At 42.3% G+C, this 22,112-nt stretch overlaps 1 protein-coding gene across 1 annotated transcript; it reads right to left on the bottom strand.

Moving 5' to 3' along the window:
* Positions 1-551: 551 nt before the first annotated feature.
* Positions 552-17,564, bottom strand: urb1 (URB1 ribosome biogenesis homolog). The gene is made up of 39 exons (XM_071517141.1): positions 17,435-17,564; positions 17,114-17,253; positions 16,445-16,596; positions 16,200-16,329; positions 15,759-15,855; positions 15,593-15,678; positions 15,385-15,510; positions 15,131-15,261; positions 14,845-15,040; positions 14,613-14,750; positions 14,162-14,335; positions 13,901-14,033; positions 13,689-13,811; positions 13,469-13,581; positions 13,215-13,334; positions 12,492-12,608; positions 11,271-11,409; positions 11,013-11,171; positions 10,690-10,889; positions 10,372-10,590; positions 10,100-10,285; positions 9,126-9,963; positions 8,779-8,983; positions 8,493-8,679; positions 8,352-8,410; positions 8,056-8,243; positions 7,827-7,937; positions 7,363-7,426; positions 7,106-7,274; positions 6,918-7,020; positions 5,943-6,103; positions 5,724-5,835; positions 5,463-5,569; positions 5,056-5,199; positions 4,657-4,766; positions 4,319-4,525; positions 3,200-3,441; positions 1,827-2,408; positions 552-886 (listed from the first exon to the last, which is right to left on the bottom strand). The coding sequence occupies exons 1-39, from the start codon at positions 17,559-17,561 to the stop codon at positions 696-698; spliced, it is 6,786 nt and encodes a 2,261-aa protein (XP_071373242.1). The 5' UTR covers positions 17,562-17,564; the 3' UTR covers positions 552-695.
* Between the last annotated feature and the right edge of the window lie 4,548 nt (positions 17,565-22,112).

The raw sequence follows: 22,112 nt of genomic DNA on the forward strand, positions 1-22,112 counted from the left end.
ATTTATAAGAAGAGGCTCTGTAACCATTAAGTGAACTTAATATGGAAAGAAGAGTTGATTCTGCTTTCTGTACCCAACACATGGCTATTATCTGTCCAGTGAACTGTGGATTAATAGTGTTTAACACAAACAGCCACATTTCACTGAATATCAAGTGCAAGGCTACATTTGCCATTAAACAAACTATTATGCAACTCTTGCGGTAATATTTTGTTTAATGGCCCATGTGGACCCTGGCTGTTCCAGGACAGGTAAATCCCTGGGGTTAATCAAGGAGACACTGTTTCTCCACTGTTAGTCCACAACACCTCCTGGAGTCTGAGCAATGCCTGTGTCCTGGAACTAAACCCCTCTATTCCTGCTCTTGGCCTCCTTTACAGTTAAAGCACACTGCAAATTCATTTAGGCTTAAACTCAGTCCACATCAACATAAAATCATGGACAATTTTCAATTTCCATGTGTCATAATAACAATAACAAGCAGAATCCATGTGAAAGAAAACAAGCTGTTACAAATTATTTTGTAAAATAACACTTTTATAGCAGAAGGTTTTACAAATGCTTACAAAATATGTTCACAATTTGTTTTTACAAGAAACAAACATTGAAGAAAAAACAAAAGAACTTGAGCCTTTTTGTAATTCAGTCTTTTTGCAACAGTTGTTTTCGAGGACAACACTGTTCAGATGTCGTATTTAACTCTTCATGTTGACGATGTCATTACAGACGGCTCTGACGCCGGCTTGAGTCAGCGAGGATTTGGATGACTTCTGTCCCTTCCCCGTGGCTCCGGTCACCAAGCTGACATGACAGAGGAACAGCTGTGCTGATTGGGCTCCGCTCCACAACTCATGGATGTAAAGTGACAACAGAAAGAGCCCAGCGTCTGGAAAGGAGAAGAAATTATGCTTTCAGTTGTTTTATACTAGAACAAATTACAATTTAGACATTTAAGTTGACACGTTTATCCAGAGGAATGTGCAATGAGAGAGCAGGCAGGGGTTCAGCGTCTCGCTCAAGGACACTTCGACAAGACACACAGCGACAGAGACGATACAGACTGCTGCAGGGATTGAACCTGGGATTTTATGGTTATGAACGGTCTCTCCACTAGTGAAAACAAAAGGATGCCTGCAAACACTGTTGCTCCCAGAAAAATGCAATTTACTCAAACACACAGATCTTCATCAGGTTCTTCAAACATTGTTCTGTGAGTCTTAATAAATTGCATCCTCCTATATTCATTTTGGGTATTTTTTTTATGTCCTGCACTTGATAAAACTGGATGTGCACATTCTACCTTCTGTTTTTGTCTTAACTCTCTAACCACTAGGCCTCCTCGTCACCCCAGGGTGGCAACACACCAGAGGTCTTTTGCTTATAAACACAGTATGGAGTGGAAAAGTGAATTGTTAAGTTACAGTATTGTTTGGTATGGAAGTAAAATACTGAATCTAAAGCTATCATCTGTCCAGAGATCTATGCAACTTGTTTCTGTGTAATGTGTTGTTCACTGCATACTGATAAGTGCTCAAAGATAGAACAATAACATTAATGTCCCCATGAAATGAACTCCCATTACTTTTACTCCCTGGAAAACACAGTGTATTTCATGGTGACCATCAGATTTTTGAACAATCCCGCGCCTCCGCACCCCTCCCATCAAATAAAATTCTCTTCCTGACTCATATTCCATTGGTTTAGACTTTTGAATGATCCTTCATTGCGTTATGTCCCGCCCCAACATGCTTCAAATCCAGGAAGTAAAGATGCCATTTCATGGGGTCTTTAAAAAAAGAAAACTGAATAAGGTGGCAGCCTCTTACCGCTTCTGGCCTGATCATGTGTGGCATCTGGCAGGCAAGCGTGGAGCACGGCCTGATGCAGATCGTCTGGAGTCCGGCCTTGGGTCTCCAGGAGGTGCATCATGATGGTGGTGAACAGCTGGAAGGTCTCCTCTCTTGCTGAAAGACCGGCATGACGCTGGGCCTCGGAGGCCTGATGGTAGAGTCTGAGGAGGTCAGCTTTCAGGCCGGGGTCGAGCAACACAACCTCCACGATCTCTTGGTGTTTCATCACAGCCTTGTTGAGCCACTGCAAGAAGTCTTTTGTTCTGTTTTCGTCGTACGAGCCCTCCACCAAGCACCTTAGAGACCATTTGGTGAGCAGGTGCGCGGTATCGCTGGCCAAATAACTTGCACCCTGTTTGTCTGTTGGCTGGGCCAGCTGGGGTAAAGTGAGCGGACACACAGGCTCCCAGTGAGCAAAGATGTTGCTGAGGAAGGGTTTACATTCTGCCAGGAGAGTCTGTTCCTGTTTCTCCGTCTCAGCCTCATCCCCAAGGTCTTCTTTCCGTGTGCAGGCCTGGGGGAAGGAGCCTTTACCTCTGGCCTTGTCCTTCCCAGTCCCTGAGGAGGAAGAAGAGAAACCATGTTTATCCCATTTCAGATACAAGGAACATTATTAATTCTGAGGCAGACAACAAGCTCTAAAAGTCTCCACTTGTTTGTGGAGGTAAAACTATGAGCTAATCAGGCATGTAATGTGATCATGTGTGATAATGTGGTATTCTGTTAATGCCCGCAGAGAAAATTCTGTTTTCGCTTGCCCCCTTCAACCAAAGAGGTTTTATACTAGGAGAACAGAACACAAGGTCAGCTATAGGACAGAGTCTTGCTTAAGGACACTTCAGCAGGATGGATGACTGCCAGCATGGAGGCTTGACCCTGTGTCAAGTTGAAGATAGCAATGGGTCATAAAAAACAAACATTTGTTTGTTGGTGAGGATAAACCTTGACTTTTGCAATTTGGCCTATAACATTTCTATTTTTAAAAGCTGAGATATGTCATAAAATGGCTGACAGAGCTATGGCCATAGACCAGCCAAAAGCAGGTTTTGGTGTCATTTAAAACAAAACACAAAAAGGCCAGTGTGGGAAAAGGTGAAGAAGATAAGGGACGATCTTGTTCAGAGTAATAGGCATGTGGAACAGAGCTTCCTTCTTCCTTCCTTTTTGTCCATAATCTGCATTAACTTTTGTACATTTCAGCACACGCACAATATTCAAATATTCATTTAGACAACACAGTGAGTAGTCGACCATGAGAAAATGGATTTGTTCAGATCCCTCGTTGAAGGACACTCCCCAGTCACACCACCCTGCTGCCCCATGTGACCCAAGAACTTAATCGGACTCACCCAGCAATTCCTTCACTTTGTGCTTTTCGGTCACAGTCTGTAACTGGGCGAGGAATGTTGCATTGTGGGACAGGGAGGCCCAGCACTGGAGCAGAGCGAGGGCTTCAGTACAGGACAGAGCCTGGGGGAGCAGTGTGAGCCAGTCGGCCTGTTTGTTTACACTGAGCGCCGTCCCACGATGCTTCAGCACAGAGCCCAGAGTCTGCAGGAACAGGCTGAGCTGAGCGGCCTTCACACCCGTCCTGCCAGGAGCAAAACAAGCAAACACTGGAATCCTTGACCACAACTTCACATTTATTATGTGTGGTGTGTTAGGGTTTCAATCAGTTTTTGATTACAACACAGTTTTGTGTGGTGAAATGAAGGAAGGAAGGAGTTCCAATGCACTCTTCAAGCAAAAATGTAAAAGCCTGTATTTCATGGCTAGTTAAGATGAACATACTAAAAACAATTACAACACATTTTGGCCAAGCTGAGGCCTTCACTGAAAAGTACCGCACTCAAGAGTTGTTGTCTGACTCATTTAATCATGTGTGTTGCCCCCTGCTGAAGGCCACAGCATGGCCAAAACATGTTGTAGTTGTTGTTAATACGTTCATTTGCACTAGCCATTGCATAAAGACTTTTAACGTTTTTGTTTGAAGAGTGCCTTCGAACTTCTTCCTTTTTCACTGAGCAACAAACCCAAAGAGTACCTTGAACAAATGGCTCCACACAACAAAATCCAATAGAGGCACTCACTATCCTCTCTTCTTTGAATTACAGTTTTAAGTCAGTTTAATTATTTTTCACCACTGAGTACACAAACTACATATTTAATTACCAACCTAACGGGGATGAAGTGTGGAAGTATTTTGCCCAGAGTTTGCTCTGAAATTGTTTTGTAGCATTGGTGGTTGGTGGTAATTATTTATGATTAAAAGGGGAATGGGTGGGCAAACAGAACCAGTTTTAATTCTGCTGCACAATAAAAAAAATATTATTTGGATCCATTATTATGATAAAAGCACTGCTTTGCTTTTTGGGTGAAACTGAGCTAAATTCTAAATATTTTGTCACTTTTTCCCTGTGGTGGCCTGCCACTGCTGAATGTGTCTAGAGGAAATGATCTTATCTTACCTGAGGTGTCTAATGATACTTGATGCCACACACAGGAATTCATTGATAAGTGGGAGAGGGAGACACTTCGTTGAGCTCTGAGGTTTCTCCTCTTTAGATGAGGAGGTCTTGGTTCCATCTGTCTCCTTCTCCTTCTGCCCCAGGTTAGTAAACCACAGGACATGGAGCAGATCTATGATCGCACTTAGCAGATGCTGGTCCAGATGCCTAAGAGGGACAAGAGGTACAAATGTATATCGTGAATGCAGAATATAACTGCACACATTATTGTAGTAGTGTCAGTGAAAATGGAAAAATCATATGTCAAGATGACAAATGGACCACACTCTTGAGCTCACCTTCTTTCAACCACCTGCAGTATCCAGGTGAGGAGCCCACAGCTCTTGGTGAGGTTATAAGCAGCTTTGGTCACATGGGCCGCCTGCCGCAACACCCTGATGATCTGGGCCTAGTGGGTCACACAAAATGTGAGATAAATGTTGAATATATGCATATCAGACATAATCCTCCAATATTGTACTGTATCTATCGCTTTGTTTATCAAGTTCATTCTAGAGTGTCACTCAACTTTCTTGACTTAAGTTATTTCTCTCTTTATCAAGTTCATTTTAGAGCGTCAGTCATCTGCCTCGACTTCCCTTATCCTTTTCTTTACAGAGTTCAATAAAAAAGCATCAGTCATCTTTCTTGACTTCACTGTCAGTGTGTTGCACCAGCCCGACTCCCACAGCACGTACCTGGGCGTGCTCATCGCACAAGGGGCTGCTGCTGAAGCCCAACAGGCTGTGGAAGATGCCCTGCTGGTCGCACAGTTCATAGCAGTATCGATCGGTTACACCTTCCTCCAGTACACTCAGGATCCACTCCCGTTCCACCTTGTGCTGCAGAAAAAAGATAAATAACATTGCATCAGTCACACTCCCACAGCTGACCCACTTCCCTGAAACAGATAACATCAGTCTAAAAAAAAATCCTGAACTGAGCAAAACAAACCTCAGATGAAGGTTGACTGCTGTTGATATAAGCAGAGTCTATTTGGACAGTCATTTATTTGACAAGGAAAGATTCATCAGCTGTGATTAATGATTTACAGAGCGGAAAAAAAGACGCAATGTTTTACAAGCAGTTGCCTTTAATACTATACCTCCAAGTCAAAGCCATAGAAGAGTTTGAAGAACTCAGGGACTCGTCTGAAGTCCAGACTCTGATGGGACAGCAGGAACTTGTTCAACACTACGTACATGTGGTCCTCTGGGAAATCAGGAAAAACAAGATTAGATGGGAAATTGGGTCATTATCCCTTTGTAAATACAAATATCCTTATTGTAAATACACCATGGGCCAAATCGCACAGGTCAAGGGGTAACTTCATGTACGATTTCTGGTTTATTGAGTGGGCACACACCAGGTTTGAGCATCTGCTGGGCTACTTTGGTGATATATGTTGTCAGCACAATCGGGTGTCTTTGATTCTGCTGCCGGATACCATTCTTCACTGTGTCCATCAAGTAGAGCAGCTGCGAACAAAAAGAAGCTCATCAGTATGTTTTGGTTTTTTTGGCGATTGTCACATATATAATATTTGAATACACACGTAACATTCCCCTGAGACTTTTGCGTTCACCTGTCTCTTCTCTCTGAATCGAGCGCCCTCCAGGTGCTGGTAGAAACAGCTGAGCACGTGGTACGCTGCTGCTCTCACTTTGGGGTCGTAGCTGCTTAGGCCCATAACGGTTACCCCGAAGGCATGGCTGGAGACAAACTTGAGACAGTCGACCACACACTCTGTCATATAGAAGGAGAAAAGGGGAGCTGTTGTGAGCATCATTATACAGTATAACAGTTAGTTCCGGTCGAGTAATTTGATTGGACAGGAGGCATTCCATGAGTACTGATATACAGTATAACAGCAGTGGGATGTTTTCCGTTATGTATCACTTCGCTTTACAGGTGTTATAATATAAACAGTTTATGTGTTGCTTGGCAACTCTTGGTAATAGAATCCTGAGGGAGCTGATTTTGTTGGCAGAGACGAATACAAAATAAAAATCATACTCTGTTGTCTCAAATTACCATTATTTGATAAATAGCTTTGTTTATAGAACTGTTGTATCAAAGCAATATCATACTGTTAACATACATGTGCTGTTATTCTGTATACTAGAGCTGCAACGATTAATCGATTAATCAATTAGTTGTAACACTATTAAATTAATCGGCAACTATTTTGATAATCGATTAATCTGTAAAAAATAAGTCAAAATTCTCTGATTCCAGCTTCTTAAATGGGAATATTTTCTGGTTTCTTTACTCCTCTATGACAGTAAACTGAATATCTTTGGGTTGTGGACAAAACAAGACATTTGAGGACGTCATCTTGGGCTTTGGGAAACACTGATCCACATTTTTCACCATTTTCTGACATTTTATAGACCAAACAACTAATCGATTAATCGAGAAAATAAACGACAGATTAATCGACAATGAAAATAATCGTTAGTTGCAGCCCTACTGTATACCAGCACTTCCTCTCATGTGATATTGTTTAAATAACAAAAACTGATTTAGAGCAGTGGCAGCAACAGTTAAATATTCCCACCTGACCGCAGTATGGTGCTGAATAGAGGCAAAAGGAAACAGGGATCATACAAATCCCCGAGGTCCTTCACGTCATTTTCACTGTATAGCAGCTCCTTGCCCTCCTGCAACAGAGCACAATGTGGATAATAAGGCTACTGCTCATGAAAATGTAACTCTTATGCAAGTAAATAAGAGTTAGGTGCCAACCAGAGGGATGATCCTGCGTTGCTGGGGGAAGTGTGCGACGGTGTGGAGCATCCGGTCAGTCTTCAGCAGGGCCAGCAGGTCGTCAGAGCTCGCCTGTTTCCATAGAGACGCTCCCAGGCTTTTCCTGGTCTTGTGGTGTTCCACTGCCGCTGGGCCCCACAACAAGGATCTGCAGGTGAAAACACAACTACGTCAACACACCGACTGTTCCCATCAGACAAACATGTGTTGCGTGTCCAAGATACAAAAAAACTTACTGAAATGTCAGCAGACTAACGTTGTTTCTTTCATATTCCTGAAGAAGTAGTAACAGTTTCTGATCTGCAAATCAAGACAAGATGTGAGAGGAAGAAAGATCTACAAACACTGTAGATTAACTACCTTCAAAATTGACTGAATCAAATGACACCTTACATTTTGTTGGCTTGTGTAGAAAAATAAAAGATGCACCGCTGGCCCTAATTTGTCTCTAGTTGTGTCTAAACAGAAACTTCCCACAACAGGTCTGGCACTAAGAATTATGGGTAATGTAGTCTCACCACATCTAACTCAAATGAGCAGGTGCATAGTTCCCTTTATCAATCAAATTAATATGCAAATTAAATTTATAATTTGTTTTAACCTTTAGCATGAACTATCTCTTTTACAACCTTTATGAAATTATATAGTCACAACAAACACAAACAAACACATACACACAAACCTAGACTGATTGTTTTACCTGAAGTACTCAATGTAGCTCCATACGCTCCCAAAAGCACAACAAAGTGATTGATGTTACAGACTGTTGGGCATTTCTTCACCAGACAGAGAAGAAGGGACACTAGCGCTTCTGCAATGACAACAAAATAAGTGTGGTTTTGTTTTATATCATTTACATACATAAAAAAATGAGTGTTAATCTTAAGCTTTGTAATTTTATGTTTTGTTCCATTCCATTCCATATCTACCTTTGGCCTGAAACCCAGTAGGCTCATGATCGGAGTCCAGCATGGTGGGCAGGAACAGAGAATGGCTACTCATCATCATGTGCATGGTGGACAAGGGCAGCAGATCCTTGGGGATGTCACTGCCACCGTACATCAGTTCCAACAGGTGGCTCAAGGTGCCCAGGAAGTGATGGTCTCTGTAGCGATATCTTCAGGGAGAGAATACTTTTTTTAGGCCATCCACATATATCAGATGTGACACATGATGTTCATCAAATATCTAGCAAAATGGATAGAGTTTAAGCCGAATATCTTACTTAAGTCCATTCTTGACAAAACTGTTCCACTCGGATGTAGTGATGTCTTCTGTATCAGTCTGCGCAAAGAGGATAAATTATGAAACACATGAAATAATGTTTGGACGTCCTAAAATGTACATATGAGGAAGATAAACCCACTAGGAGTCTTTGCAGTCTCTCCAGGATGCTCTCCTCCTGTGCTGATGGGGCAGCAGACGGATCTTTGGAGTGACTGTAAGAGGAGATCAGCCACTTGAGGGCAGCAGTGACGACAGACTTCCTCCAGGTTTCTTGTTCCTCTGGATTACCAGCCAGCTTCTCAGTAACAACATCTACTAGCTGCCATCTGGTGGAGAAAACAATGAATTTAGGACGAGCCAATGCATTTTGACATCAATAATTTACTATACATTCCTGACATACTGTAATATTCTGGAGATGTTACCTTTCAAAGCCGTCTACTCTTTGAAGGGCTGTCGGTAGGTTGTTGATCAAGTCCCTGATGTCCTTGATGTTTGCTGCGAGCTTGATCAGGCTGGCTAGAGTTTCAGCATGCTGGGCCACAGAGTCTTCTGTCTGGTTTCCCAGAACAAAGCGGCACAATCTAGCCAGCAGAGCCTGCTTCAAGGCTTTCAAAACTTCTGTTTGCACTACAAGAGATTAGCACAGCAATTGAGCATGCACAAATATGAGGGAAAAGATATTAGTGACAATAAAGTTCTAGTAATGTATATTTTTAGACAATAATTCTGTTGTGTGCCAAGGCTTGTCAAAGTTTATTGTAGTACACACCATCTTTGGGCCTGGCAGGATCCTCTCTACTTGCCGTCTGCAGGTAGGTGTTGATCAGTGGAAGGAAGGTTTCTGCCTGGTCTGAGAGCTTCTTCATGTTGGCCGGCTCTAGGCACCAAAGCTCGAAGCGGAGGCGGTGGGTGGAGCAGCTCTGCAGCAGGAGGGAGCTGATGGCCTGAGCGTCTGGGAGAGGCCGCTGGAGACAGTGCAGCAGCACGTCGGTGTGGATGAGCTTGGCACTGCCTGGCTCACCGGAGAGCGTCTGGAGCAGGAAGGCCTCCAGCGTGGGGCTGGAGCAGGACAGCAGCAGGGTGCCCAGGCCGTGGAGGTGCGCCTGGGACAGAGAGAAGGAGTGGTCCTGGGAAGCATTCGAGTTGCACTCTGTGAGGATCTGCAGTGCCGTGCGACCGTACACGCTGAGCTCGGCTGTTGTGGCGACACTGCCGGTGGTGATGAGGCTCTCCTGCGGGAGGAGGAGCAACGTGGAGACCACCTCCCTCAGATGAGAGGAGTCCATGAAGCCATGCAGAGACAGGAGGGCTTGGAAAGGCCGGGACTGTCTCTCTGCAGCCTGGGAGCCCTTCTCCAGCAGCTCCTTCAGCACAGACCTCTCCACGGCTCCCACATAGCTACTGAGAAGCTCCAGGTGACCCAGATCACTCAGAGTGGGCGCACTGGTCTTCAGCAGCGCCAGAATGTCATCACTCAGCTGAGCACACAGATGCTTTAGTCTGACAGGGTTCAGAGTGTGAGGAGGCAAAGCAGCCAGCTCCAGAGCCAGAAACCACTGCTCCAGACATGGATGCTTGAAGATGGAGCTAAGAGCAGCAACAAGGATCTAAACACAGAGGGCGTCATATTAGATACAGTACCTCTAACAATAGTAGAAACAAACTTGATATCACCAACCATACTTTTAAAGAAATAAGATTTTTTTTCCATCAAAGAAAATCAAATAAATACTTTTTCCCAACCTGCTCTTTGTTGGTTTCAGTTGTGCACGGTTGGTTGATTTCCAGGAAGAGGTCTGATCCCTCCTGGGAGTTCACAGCCATCGGCTCAGAGTTTGTCGTCTCCTGAAAGCCTTGTAGCTTGGTCACCAAATCCTGGAGTATCCCCATTAAGGTCCTCAAAACTGGAATTCCTGTGTCTTTGGAGAACTGTGCAGAAAAAAGAATGAATTAACTGTCAGAATTTTTTATTGGGCAGAAAGTGTAATTAACTAGTCAGGTTGTTTTCTTCATACCGTCTCAAAGTTGTCCACTGTGGATTTGACGTAGAGTAAGATCTGTTTGATCGCCACTGGAAACTCGACCATCGCCATGGTAACCAGAGACGCCTCCACCTTCGTCCTGAAGGTGTCTTCAAGCAAAGCGCCGGGTCCTTGGCTATACTCAGCTTTCATCAGCGCAGTGAATGAAGTCGGGGCTGACAATCCTTGGGAATGGCATTCAGAGGACTTGAACTGTGAAACGTGAGAGAAGAGACATGTTATTTTCTAAATCTAGAAATGAGTAAAGCACACTATTATAGGAACAGTGTCATAGCGCTACAGAAAACTGACCAGTTCCTCCCGGCATTGCTGTGGTAGCCATTTAGAGTAGTAGTGATGAAGGAGTATGACGGAGGGATGAGGAGCAGCAGAGTTTTCAGAGGAGACAAGCTCTTTATCGTACTGCAGCAGAGCCAGACAGAGGGGCAGAGGCTCTCTCTGACAGTGCAGCACATCTGACAGCACTGCAGACATGTAATCATACACCACCCCTGAGGTAGAAGAGGCAGAGGATTACCAGCATTACAACAGTACCACAGAATCAATCCTGAAATATTTATCCACATCCATGAAGGGTATGGAGTTCCCCTCTCCATATTTCAGACTTGCTTTACCTTTATCTGCGGGCAGTTTGTTCCGGGCCTCGAGAGCAGCAGGCACCACCGCGCTGAAGGGGAAGGTCTGGATGATGAGGTCATCACTCAGGGATGGCCCAAACTCCTCCATCTCGCCTTCATTGCCCTCCATAATGACATCCAACATGTCTAGTACATCTAGAGGGCATTGCCAGATTGGAAACGAAGCCGCAATTTCACACACGCAGGTTTACGACTGGAGGAAGTCAACTGTGATTGCATCTTGTAAGTACTCACCATCGATGTGTGAGACGGGGATGCTGGCAGCGTCTCCCTCCTGGCTGCTCAGGTTAGCCTGCAAGTAGGCGGCCTCCTGGACCAGGCTAGCAACCTTATCTGTGTATGTGTAAGAGTTGCACACCAATCTCACCAGCACCTGGAGAGTCACCAGAGTATTTGTGGGGACAAAAAAAATCTAAATTGTAAATTAGGGTAGTTCTTTCAGCATGAGAAAACTGTGGCCATATTGGATAAGTGCACTCATGTAGCAAGTTGTTGTCTGCTTCTCAAGGACTAAGTAATGAGGGCTACATGCATTATAGGAAGTCAGCTTGCTGCAAGCAGTGCCGATTGCCTAGCAACCAGTAGGACTGCATAAATAGCCAAAGCTGGGCCTTTCTTCACAAATACCTTAAAATGTACTTTTACTTACAATGAATATTTAGTAATACTGCCAATTATGTGACACAAAGTATGTAGAAAGCAATATTTTGCTTAGGAGATCTCCAAAAATAACAGTAACTAAGCCTAGAATGCATCTTCATGAGGATCTTGGTACAGTTGCACACATGAAGAAAGGAGGAAGACGTGGGGGCTTCAAAATACACCACACAATATCAACTTCTGCAGGAGCTCTAGCCGCTATGGTGCTTTCACAATTTGGAAAATCAAATGGTGTCTATATTTATTACGCCGTCACAATTAGATCACAAGTAATGCCTTTTGTTTACTCTGACATTTGCAATGTCATATCTGTTGAATATGGTGTATAAAGATTGCTGAAACCATATTGACTTAATTTCTTGGATTTCATAATTTCATGGAACACACAGGCAGAGGGTGAAAGTAACAAATAAAAACTACTAATAGTACAGTAAGTAGTTTTTCAGTAATTTAAATTATTAATGTTTTTGTACAAGCAAAACAAAACCACTGTATTTCTGCCATCGGCTTCTTATGGTTTAGTATTACTTTGTACCTGTACTCATATAACATCTGTATAGGTGGATTACCTCTGAAGTAATTCACCTAAAGCGCCCTTTTCACCATTCAGTCCCAAATAATTGGTTTATTATGTACTCACGCTACACTAGGATGGCTGCTTTTATTCACATGTCCCAGAACACTGAATTGTTATTTTTCTATCACACCATTGATATATACTACTGGGAAACTATTACATAGATAAGAGCCAGAAATGTTGAGATAAAAAAAACAAGATGAAAGAGATGGACTCACCCTCTCTAGGAACAGGATAACAGTCTCTTGTTGGTTCGGCTCTAGTCCGGCCAGGTGGTTCAGCCAGAGCTCCAGTTCAGTCCAGGTGTATTCAAACACTCCACTGTCCTTTAGAACCTGGATATAACAGAGGAAATACTAAATAGGTTGCAACTTTTTCCCAAAACTTGAGATTTAACAGTAGTGTTAGGAGAAATTTGTTCAAATTTATCTGAAACTCTTGCAGCTCAAAAATAACATAGTGCCCTTCGCCTACACGGCCCTTGCCACATCAAACCAACATGCAGCCTACAAATACACAGCTTCACAGCAGCATCATTGAGATTCAAGCTCTTTCAAATAATATTGACAAACTACGCTTCTAAACTGCAGGGAACAAACTGTTTTCCTGATGCAGCAGCCCGATTTAAAAGAGAAATAATGCCAGTATATCCTGGAGAAACGGTGCTGTGCCCACGGATAAAAATATGAATTCACCAAGCTATGCTTGAAATGTTGAGAACTACTGGGATATTTTGATAAACTTCAATGTATTTTTATAGAGAAAAATCAAACTGGGTGAATGTGCAAGTGGATCATTATGGGAATAAAATAACATTTATCCACCGTTTTTCTGGTTGGAATATTTGAAATGATTTGATGACAAAAAATGAATTTCTTAAATACAGTGCAGACTGAAAGCAGAGCTGAGAGAGATAAAAATAAAAATAAATATTTCCTTACTTTAAGGACCAGCATCCGTGTGGAGGTTTTCAGGTGGCTGTTACTGCTGCTCACAAACATCTTGAGAAGCAGGTAAAGCACCGACTTCTCTCCAGATGCTGATTCTGTATCTGCAACATCCTGGAGAACAGAAAAACAATATAAAAACACAGGAAACAATAGTTATTACAATATAGCATCTCATGAACAACAACAGTCACTGAAAATGACACAATAATTGATGAAGTAAAACCAGCAGTGTGCAACTTCTTCACCTGTATGCGGAACCAGGAGAACTTGCTGGCAGGGAGATCCAAGGCGAGCTGCAGTATCTGATGCTGCAGAACTGGGGGAACTTCTTCCCTCATGCCTTTCTCTGACACGATCCCTGGAGAGGTTAAAAAAAAAGATTCAGCTTTGAAGGCTTTTGTTGCAATAACCACTACCACCATGATGGAAATAAAACTTGCATCTACTCCATGGAAAAACCATTACCTTTTAAGAGCTTGCTGAAGTCGAATTTGCACTGGCTGACCAGATGTGGCACAACTTTCTGGTAAAGACATACGACCTGGAGAATGAGAGCCTTCAGCAGGATGACCTCAGCTGTCTCAGCCTCTGTCAACATAAAAAACACGATGGTTAAAGCCCTTACTTTACAGGACTGGTCAGAATAAACAATCGGCATGTCTTATAAATGTTATTACCAGGCACTTCAGTTTTAGTATCCTTTGCATCATCCTTCTCCTCCTTCTTGCCCTTTTTTTCTTCACCCTCTGTTTTTTCCTTCTTGGTAAGCGACTGCCACTTTGCAACTATGCCTGTCATATCCGGCAAAATCTGGAACAGAGCATAAAAAGTGAAAGTTAGAGATCTTACTCGCTAATGTGGCTAAGAATCTCAGTGTAAAATGCTGAATAACGCATCATTACTATTTGTAGGTATAAGACGACATTTCCTGACATTACCTTGCTTAGTGTCTCCCTGTACTGCTGCACCAAGTCCTCCATCATGTCAAGAGAGTAAATGTCTGAGTTCTGCCACACAGACTTATCCAAAAGGTACTCCATATTCTTATGGGCTCTTTTCAAGATGAAAGACATCATAGAGAGAGTTGTGTGCTGCACTGCTGTGTTGGCAAACTGTCAGACACAAGAGAAGACATTCTCAAAAGATATGGCAAAACGCATTTCCAATGTCCAACAAACCCAAGTAGAACCGATGAAGCCTCTCAGATGAGTGGCAAAACATCCTCAACTCTTCGTTTTAAGTCCAGTGGATTTTGTTTTTATTATTTGATTGACATCTTACTACCTGGATGATTGAAATGAATCTACACAAACATATGCATTTCCGACATTTTGTGGCACTGCAGCTATTGAACTAATGGGTTTATTTCTGTGAGAATTAATCACTTACATTGAGTCCCTGTGTGAAGAAGGCCTTGTTACAGACTGGAGGAACAGATGCCACCATAATCATGGAGAGCAGGCGAGGTAGAGGGATGACCTCACGAGTTTGGAAGACTATGGAAACCTCTGGCTGAGCCTCATAGATCTGAAACATAAATGCAAAGAAGACATTATTTTATTAAGAAAGGTATTAGCCAACACTGAAATCTCTACAAAAGCAAAATGAAACCAAACATCACCTTCTTAAGTAGGTTGACATTGTCCTGCCAGGCACTTTTAAGGCGTGGCGTGTACGAATACTGAGTCTCCTTAAAGTATCTGGACAGAACATCAGGACTGACTTTGAGCACACTGACCACCAGCTCTGCCACTAGTTCGTCCTCTGTGGCCTGCTTCAGCCCCACCAGGAACTGAAGCAACACAATGTTGCCAGCTCTGGAAAAAAAAAAAAGTATAATTTGTGGTCAGTATGAGAGGTTTCCAGAAGAGGATGAAGTAAACTCGCCATCCTAAAAGGTGACTTACCTGCCAGCTGTTCCGAAGCTGGGGTCGTGAAAGCTGATGCCATGCTTACGAGAGCAGCACAGGTCCAGAAGGAAACTGTGAACAAGTTCCCGGACCAACGATATCCCAGCCTGCTCTGGGTTCTCAGACATCTTAAAAAACATAAATCGAAAATTTAGACCTACTACAAAAAAACAGAGAGGTAATCTTTTGATGCATAAGCCACAGATGATTCTGTAGGTTATGCATCAAAAGTCAAAAAGCAAACAACTCACCGTGTTATCATCTGTGCTTGCATCCACAATCCCATTCCACTTGTACAGAGATGCTATGTTGGCTAACACAGCAGGTGTGAAGAAACGCACTTTCTGTGTTTTGCTTATGGCTTTGCTCAGTACAACCTGCAGCAACAGAAACAGAATTAGCACTCCAGCAACAGAATCTAAAATGGGAAAAGCTAGAACAGCCAAGACACAAACTTACTCTAGTCTTCAGTGTGGATAAAATCAGATTGACTATGGAGATCCGATCCTCCTTGAGCCCCGAACTCAGGATCTCCGGCAGGAGCTCTGACACACCAAATCAACATGTCATCAACACGTTAAAGTACAGCGAATTGTGTAAATTATAATCCATATCAAAGCATTACCTTTGACCTCTAATAGCTGTCCAACTGTCGCATTATCTCCAGACACCAAGAAGGAGAGCGCAAACTGAATGAAAGCCATGCGAACATCAGGTTTGCCCTGGAAAAAGGATGAAAAATTGACCAAAAAAAGAATGGAAGCATGTATATTTGAAGAGTTTGTTTTTTTGACACCCACTCTCCCACATTGACTTCTGGCATGAAAGTTAAGCACATTATGGATTAGTGTTGAAGTTGAGTCATCTTAACACATTTCTTTAAAAAAAATTTTTTTACATTTTTTGAGGACAGAATCATTTATGTTTTTAAAATATTGCCTGATGAATTTCAGGTAGCTAAAATAAGTGGATCCAAATGGATGTGTACCATTTTGGAATTAAACCTTTATTTTTTTACTGGAAGCAACAAATTAAATACACACTGGCAGCAAATCGTACATCTCACCTTCTTATCCCTTCTCCTTGCCAACCCAGACAGACCCTTATTGAAGTGAATGTGACTGAAGACCTCTCTGGCAGCTTCTGGACCCTGGGACACCATGGCCGACAGCAGACTGAGGCACTGACGGACAAACCTATCGTCACGGGAAAACACAATGTCAGGCACACACAAACAGTGGACATACAGTATTTTAAAAATGCGTTCATGACTGATATTTGGGGGCCCCGTATTGAGCTCATCACACCGACCTGTGATTTTCAGAATAGAAAGAACCTTGTAGAAGTTTCATGTAGCTAGAAACAGTCTTTTTCACGATAGTGCTGCCCACCATGCTGAAGTGGGACAGGTCACTGGCTGTCCTCAGTAGGATCATCTCCAAGCTCTCAAAAATCAGCATCATCTGCATAGGAGGAAGATTAGTTTAGTTTACTTTATTTAAATAGCACTTCTCAAAACAGCAGTCAGCTTCACAGTTGATAATAAAAATGCATAATAGTACACAGAATGAAAACAGCAAGAAAAAATACAATTTATAAACGGAAACAAACACTCAACAATAAAAGCAATATAAACAACAAAACACAATTAAAAGACAACATACAACCAATAGGAATTGCAAAGCAACAAACTTATAAAAACATCAGATTAGAGCTTTATCTGTCCAAAAAAGAGGAAACTAATTTCCACAAGCACACAAAGACACATCCAAACAAGATCATTATTATTATTATCATTCTCAGACTTGTGACTTAACACAGGCCAACACAACACACGACACAACAAAGAAAATGCAGACATAACAAGACACTTCACATAGTTGTAGAATAGTTGTAGAACAAAAGCAGATAAGGCTTGCTTGGATATTCACATACCAATGCTGCTTTTTGGTGAGGAACAAGACAATACCTCACGCTTACCTCACTTTCTATTTGCCTTTCTCCTTCCAGCAGTTTGAAAATTTCAGCACACTCCATAGAGATTTTAATATAGCCTTCAACCACGTCGTACAGGTCAGGGCATGGCAGTTTCTTTGCAGTTGATATGAATGTCTCCAGTCCTGCAGGCGATAAAGCATCAGAGCAGTGAATCAAAGCACAGCAGACAGCAGCGGTAAATATGCTGAAACACTGACTGAGCAAAACGTAAAAAATCTGGATGGAGTGTATCGGTTGAAGTCATATGACAAAGCAGTATTTGTGTGAAATGACAATCCGTAGCAATGACATATTCACACTCACCCTTCATCGCTTTAGCAGGCTCCTTCAACATGGCTTTAAAAACAGTCCCGTTGAACTCTGCCATTTTGTCTTTTTTCACCGGCGTGTTAGACTCTCCCGAGTCTTCGCTGCGACGTTTTTTACCCATATTTTCCCCCACAATAAACACAACTTTTTAGCAACTTATTCCGCTTTCATTCTGTTTCCACACAAGTAGAGTTTGTCGGCGTGACACACACGTTGCGGTGTAAACAGAAGTATTGTCCCACGGAATTGTCTTCCGGGCGAGCCGAGGAACGTTGGCTGCTTTACTTTAGTTCCGCGTGCTACATCTTCTGTCAGGTTACCCAGTTTACTTTCAGTGATGTGCGTGTGTGCGTGCGTGCCGTGTGTGTGTGTGTGTGTGTGTGTGTGTGTGTGTGTGTGTGCGTGTGTGTGTGTGTGTTTTCCCTCCGAAAAGAACCACTGCATAAATAGCCAAAGCCAGAGCAAATCCCTTTAAAATGCACGTTTAGGCCTAACTATTTGGGGAAAAAGCTATATTTTGCTTATGAAATTTGCAAAAAATAGCAGTAACTAAGTCCTGAGTACATCTTTGTAAGGATCTTGGTACAGTTACAGAAAAAGAGGAAAGGTGGGTGCTTTAAAATACACCACCTGCTAACATCAGCATCTCAAAGCCCATACACGTATTGTCCTTTTACAATTGTTACATGCAATATGTTCAGTTTAAGTTCAGATTAAGTTATATCAAAGTATACTTAATGTGGTCATCATCCATTTTATAGAAAGTTCGCTCCCGTACACTCTCATTTTGGCTTTTACCAAATATTTGTTGGCAACTTGTATTTCACTTCAGTAAGTTTTGGAGGTAGAAATTATAGTTTCAGTGCAGTTTTAGTTTTTTTTTTTTATACACATCAGTTTTTTTACATGCCTTGTTTTAGTTTCACTTGACTACAGTATAATAATTTTGGGAAAAGACAGATTCTGCTGAGACCGAGTAGACATACTTGTGGCTCTGCATTGTATTTAAAGAGTAGTGGTTTCAAACCAAAGTGCAGCTGGTTCGCAGTTATTCTTTTAACAAACTGTTGCAGGCACTCTCTAACCAAAATTCAAAGTTGATGTTGAAATGTTATATGAACTGTAAACCAGCACAATGCTAGTAGTTTTTTCTAAAATGAAAAATAGGCTATGTCAGAGCAGTTTACAAATGGTACATTGTAACAATCAATTTATTTAAATGATTGATCATTTATTAAATAAATTAATAATTGATCAATTTCAATAGATGATGGTCATGGGGAGGAAAATCATCATGTCACTCATCAGGTGGCTGTGCTTAAAGGTCAGTGAGAAAAACCTGAATTTTCCATTAGACATTTGATATACAATTATATTACAGAATATCTTGAATGAAACACAACAAGGATTTAATTTGCATATAAAAGCCATCTGCCGTCACTGATTGTACTAAGCCTACTTGCAGGCTGCTAAAGACAAAAGTGAGTTACACAATTATTTATTGCAATAAACTTATGCCAGATAATAATGTTGTCTACATAGAAAAGAATGGTGGGGTCAAATCCATGTAGCTAATTGTTCATGAGAAATTATTTTGTATTTTCTCAGGAATAAACTGAACCTGCAGGAACACTAGCTGTCCCTTTCCCTCTCCATAACGTTTAGTTGTTACTCAACTGCATGGCCACCAGATGTCACTTTTGTTTGGCTTCAGAACTTTTAAGCAAATGAAATGGACAAAATTTGCTTACAGGCAGACTGACATACAGCAGCCAGTCAGACTGACAACAACATGTGTGACTCAACAGAACAAATGCCTTCCAGTCAGACAGTGAATCATATTTGGAGGCAGTTACAGCATGCTGTAGTTACCATGTCACCCTTGCATCAGTCCATTGTAAAGAGAAATGCTGGTAATACTGGTCTTGGGGCAGAAATAGTGTACATCACACCACCCTATTACTTTGTTGTACACGGAGTAATGCTGCTCTTGGGGCAGGAATATTGTATTGTATGCATATATTGTGCTACTGTATCACCTTATTGTGCATGAGATAATGCTGCTCTTGGGGCAGAAATACTGTACTGTAATGCTAATTTAAGATTACCAGTATTGTACTGTAAAGTAATGCTCCTCTCGGGCATTGCTGCTCGCAGCCAATCACCGTGAGGCACACCGTGCGGAAAAAGCGCGAGCAAAATTGAGTGGAATAAACTTTTCGCCATCGCTGCAGTGTGCGCACTAATTTGCACTTATTAAAGAAAGGTGGCGGACTACTCTTGAGGTGAGAGAGAAATATCTGTTTATCTATTTAAAGGCATTTCTTCTTTATTGGGTGCTACAGAGTGGGCAGTGACAGCTACCAGCTGATGATTTCGACTGCACGACTGGTAGAATTAGCTTTAGCTCCCAGTTCCAAAAAGTTGCATTTTGTGAAAACTGAAGACTTTATTGAAACTTTTATGGTGGCGTGTGCATGATACTAAGCCCAAGGACACTCAATGTAAGTTTGAGCCACCAAGGAGCCGGCGTTTGGAAGGCGTCCCTAGATGAAGTTCTCGTTAATGGTGAGTTGGATAAAGATCTTTGGGAAGCTAGTAATGGCTGTGGGGCTATAGCTAGCTAACAGTAGGCCTACTTTTTGTGTTTAGCCTACCTAACGTTAGGAAGAAAAGACAGAATTATGTGGATAATGTTCATGTTCAATGTTCAATGTTCATTCAGGCTTGAATGATGATAGATAAAAGTTTTAGGTTAAGTAGAATTTAGTCGGGGCATAATCGTTTGCTAGCTACTGTTAGGACTGCTAACATGCGGAAAATGGCGCATGAGATGTATTTTCCCGCCTGGCAGTAATTGATACCATATGCCCACTAAGATTTACTATGTGTCCCTTTAGAAACAAAATGTGAAAGACTCTGGCTTGACCATCCCGCCACTAAAGTGATGCACCCCTCTTACAGGTGAGTTCTGATAGTCATCTGTTGTTGTTTTGTGCTGTTTGCAGTTTCGTTGCTGTACTGTAGCCAAGGTTGTGTAATTCTTCTATACTAGGAAAAATGTTTAATTTAACTAGGTAATTCACAGCTCGTCTCTACGGTAAACACTGATATAGTGTTTTCCTGTGTCTGCTTTGGCACCGTGTCTGATGTATTCTTGGTCCTCAAAGCTTAGTAACATTTCTCATATTTTGTTTTTGTCTTACAGCCTCGGGTCTCCACGAGTCCACTTGGGCCTCCCAGTCTGTGAGACCATTGACATGTGGTCTCTTGGCTGCATCATGACAGCCATGTAACTGGACTCACACCTCAACCCTGCAGGTGGTCGGACTCCATCCTTTATGTCTGGAGGCTAAAGGTATCATAACACCATCCTGCTGTGACCCTTGCTCGTCATAATATATTTGAAATTGATTGAAAGTTTTTTTCAACAGTGGAGTCTAAAAAAGAAACACGCATCTAATCTGAAGAGAGTAGGGGCTACATCTTCAATTGTTGGGAAGACCTGATAGGAGTAGGTGGTCCCTATTTTATTGTACAAGTAAAGACTGAATCCGTAGCGTTCATGTGCTTTATTTCCGTCAGCTAGGAAGTGGATTTGACTGAAATGCCATTGACTTTGTTTCAAAATCCAGCTCAAGCATAAGGTTGGATAGGTGCTTGGATGCATTGATTTATTGTCATGCTTCATCCAGTGTGAAGGGCTCGTTACCGGCTATGTGCGTTTGTACACTCGAGGACTCGCCATTTGAGAACATTCCCTGTGTTACCACCAGCCAAGATGATGTAGAGCCCAAGGATGGGAACACTCACTCTAATAAAAAACCCTGATGAAGGCCACGAGCCGAAACGTGTTGGTTTTACTAATAAATGTTTGTTCCCAGTACTGAAAGTGATGCTGGGATCTATTCTTTTCCAGTGTTACCTGCCCATTCCATGCACCTTGTCAGTAGGTGAAGTTGCGCCAGAATTCCCTTCCGTCTTCTAACGCTCACTCTAATGACAGAGATTTGTTCGCGATCGACTCTAATGATGGCGCTTCATCCACGACAGAGTCTAATGACTCAGTGGTGGATGTTCCTAAGGATGGAGCTCCAGCCACCACTATCTCTTTTGATGGAGCTTTGGCCACCACCTGTTGACGGAGATGAGATAAACACTGTTCCAGGGTTAGGGTTAGGGTTTATCAACTAAAGCTCACATCAAGGAGAAAAGTAAGAGATAAAGCCAAACTTAATGTATAGAAGTGTATTATTTCTGCTCCATATTATAATTTTTCCTACTATTCAGCGAGGATGATAATTTTACCAAATAATTTTGCAGAGGTCAAGCCTAAGAAGAACATCCGCCAATCTTTCTCCAGGGTGATGAGAGCCATATGTTGCTGCTGTGTCAGTGGTGAAGAGTGAAGCTCCATGAAAAACCAGAAGACTCGAACATCGAAACTAAATCAACAGAAAACTCCTCGAGAAAATGTATAAGCTACCTGTAAACAACTGGAGAAGCAGTGATTGTGTGTCCCTGTGTGTGTTTTGTCTGCTGGTGCTACCCCACGCCACACGTGGTTATAACCACACACACAGAGGGGAATGTCTGTTTTTTTTCCCCCTCTTTTTTTTGTCCATTTTGCCTCACCCTATTCCTTTTTCTTCTTTTTTTCCCTAGCAGCTTG

The sequence above is a fragment of the Centroberyx affinis genome, unplaced genomic scaffold (assembly GCF_046629955.1).
Source record: "Centroberyx affinis isolate AG114_WGS23_722 - 3 ecotype Tasmania unplaced genomic scaffold, CSIRO-AGI_Caff_v1 ptg000466l_1, whole genome shotgun sequence".
Classification (NCBI taxonomy): Eukaryota; Metazoa; Chordata; class Actinopteri; order Beryciformes; family Berycidae; genus Centroberyx; species Centroberyx affinis.

What these genes read in the sequence shown, in the direction of transcription:
- urb1 (XM_071517141.1), bottom strand. Translation starts at nt 17,561, where the DNA reads ATGGGTAAAAAACGTCGCAGCGAAGACTCGGGAGAGTCTAACACGCCG. An exon ending in TACTGGGTTTCAGGCCAAAG is followed by an intron (nt 7,938 to 8,055) that starts GTAGATATGGAA and finishes TTGTCATTGCAG; the next exon opens with AAGCGCTAGTGTCCCTTCTT. An exon ending in GATTCAGAGAGAAGAGACAG is followed by an intron (nt 5,836 to 5,942) that starts GTGAACGCAAAA and finishes TTTTGTTCGCAG; the next exon opens with CTGCTCTACTTGATGGACAC.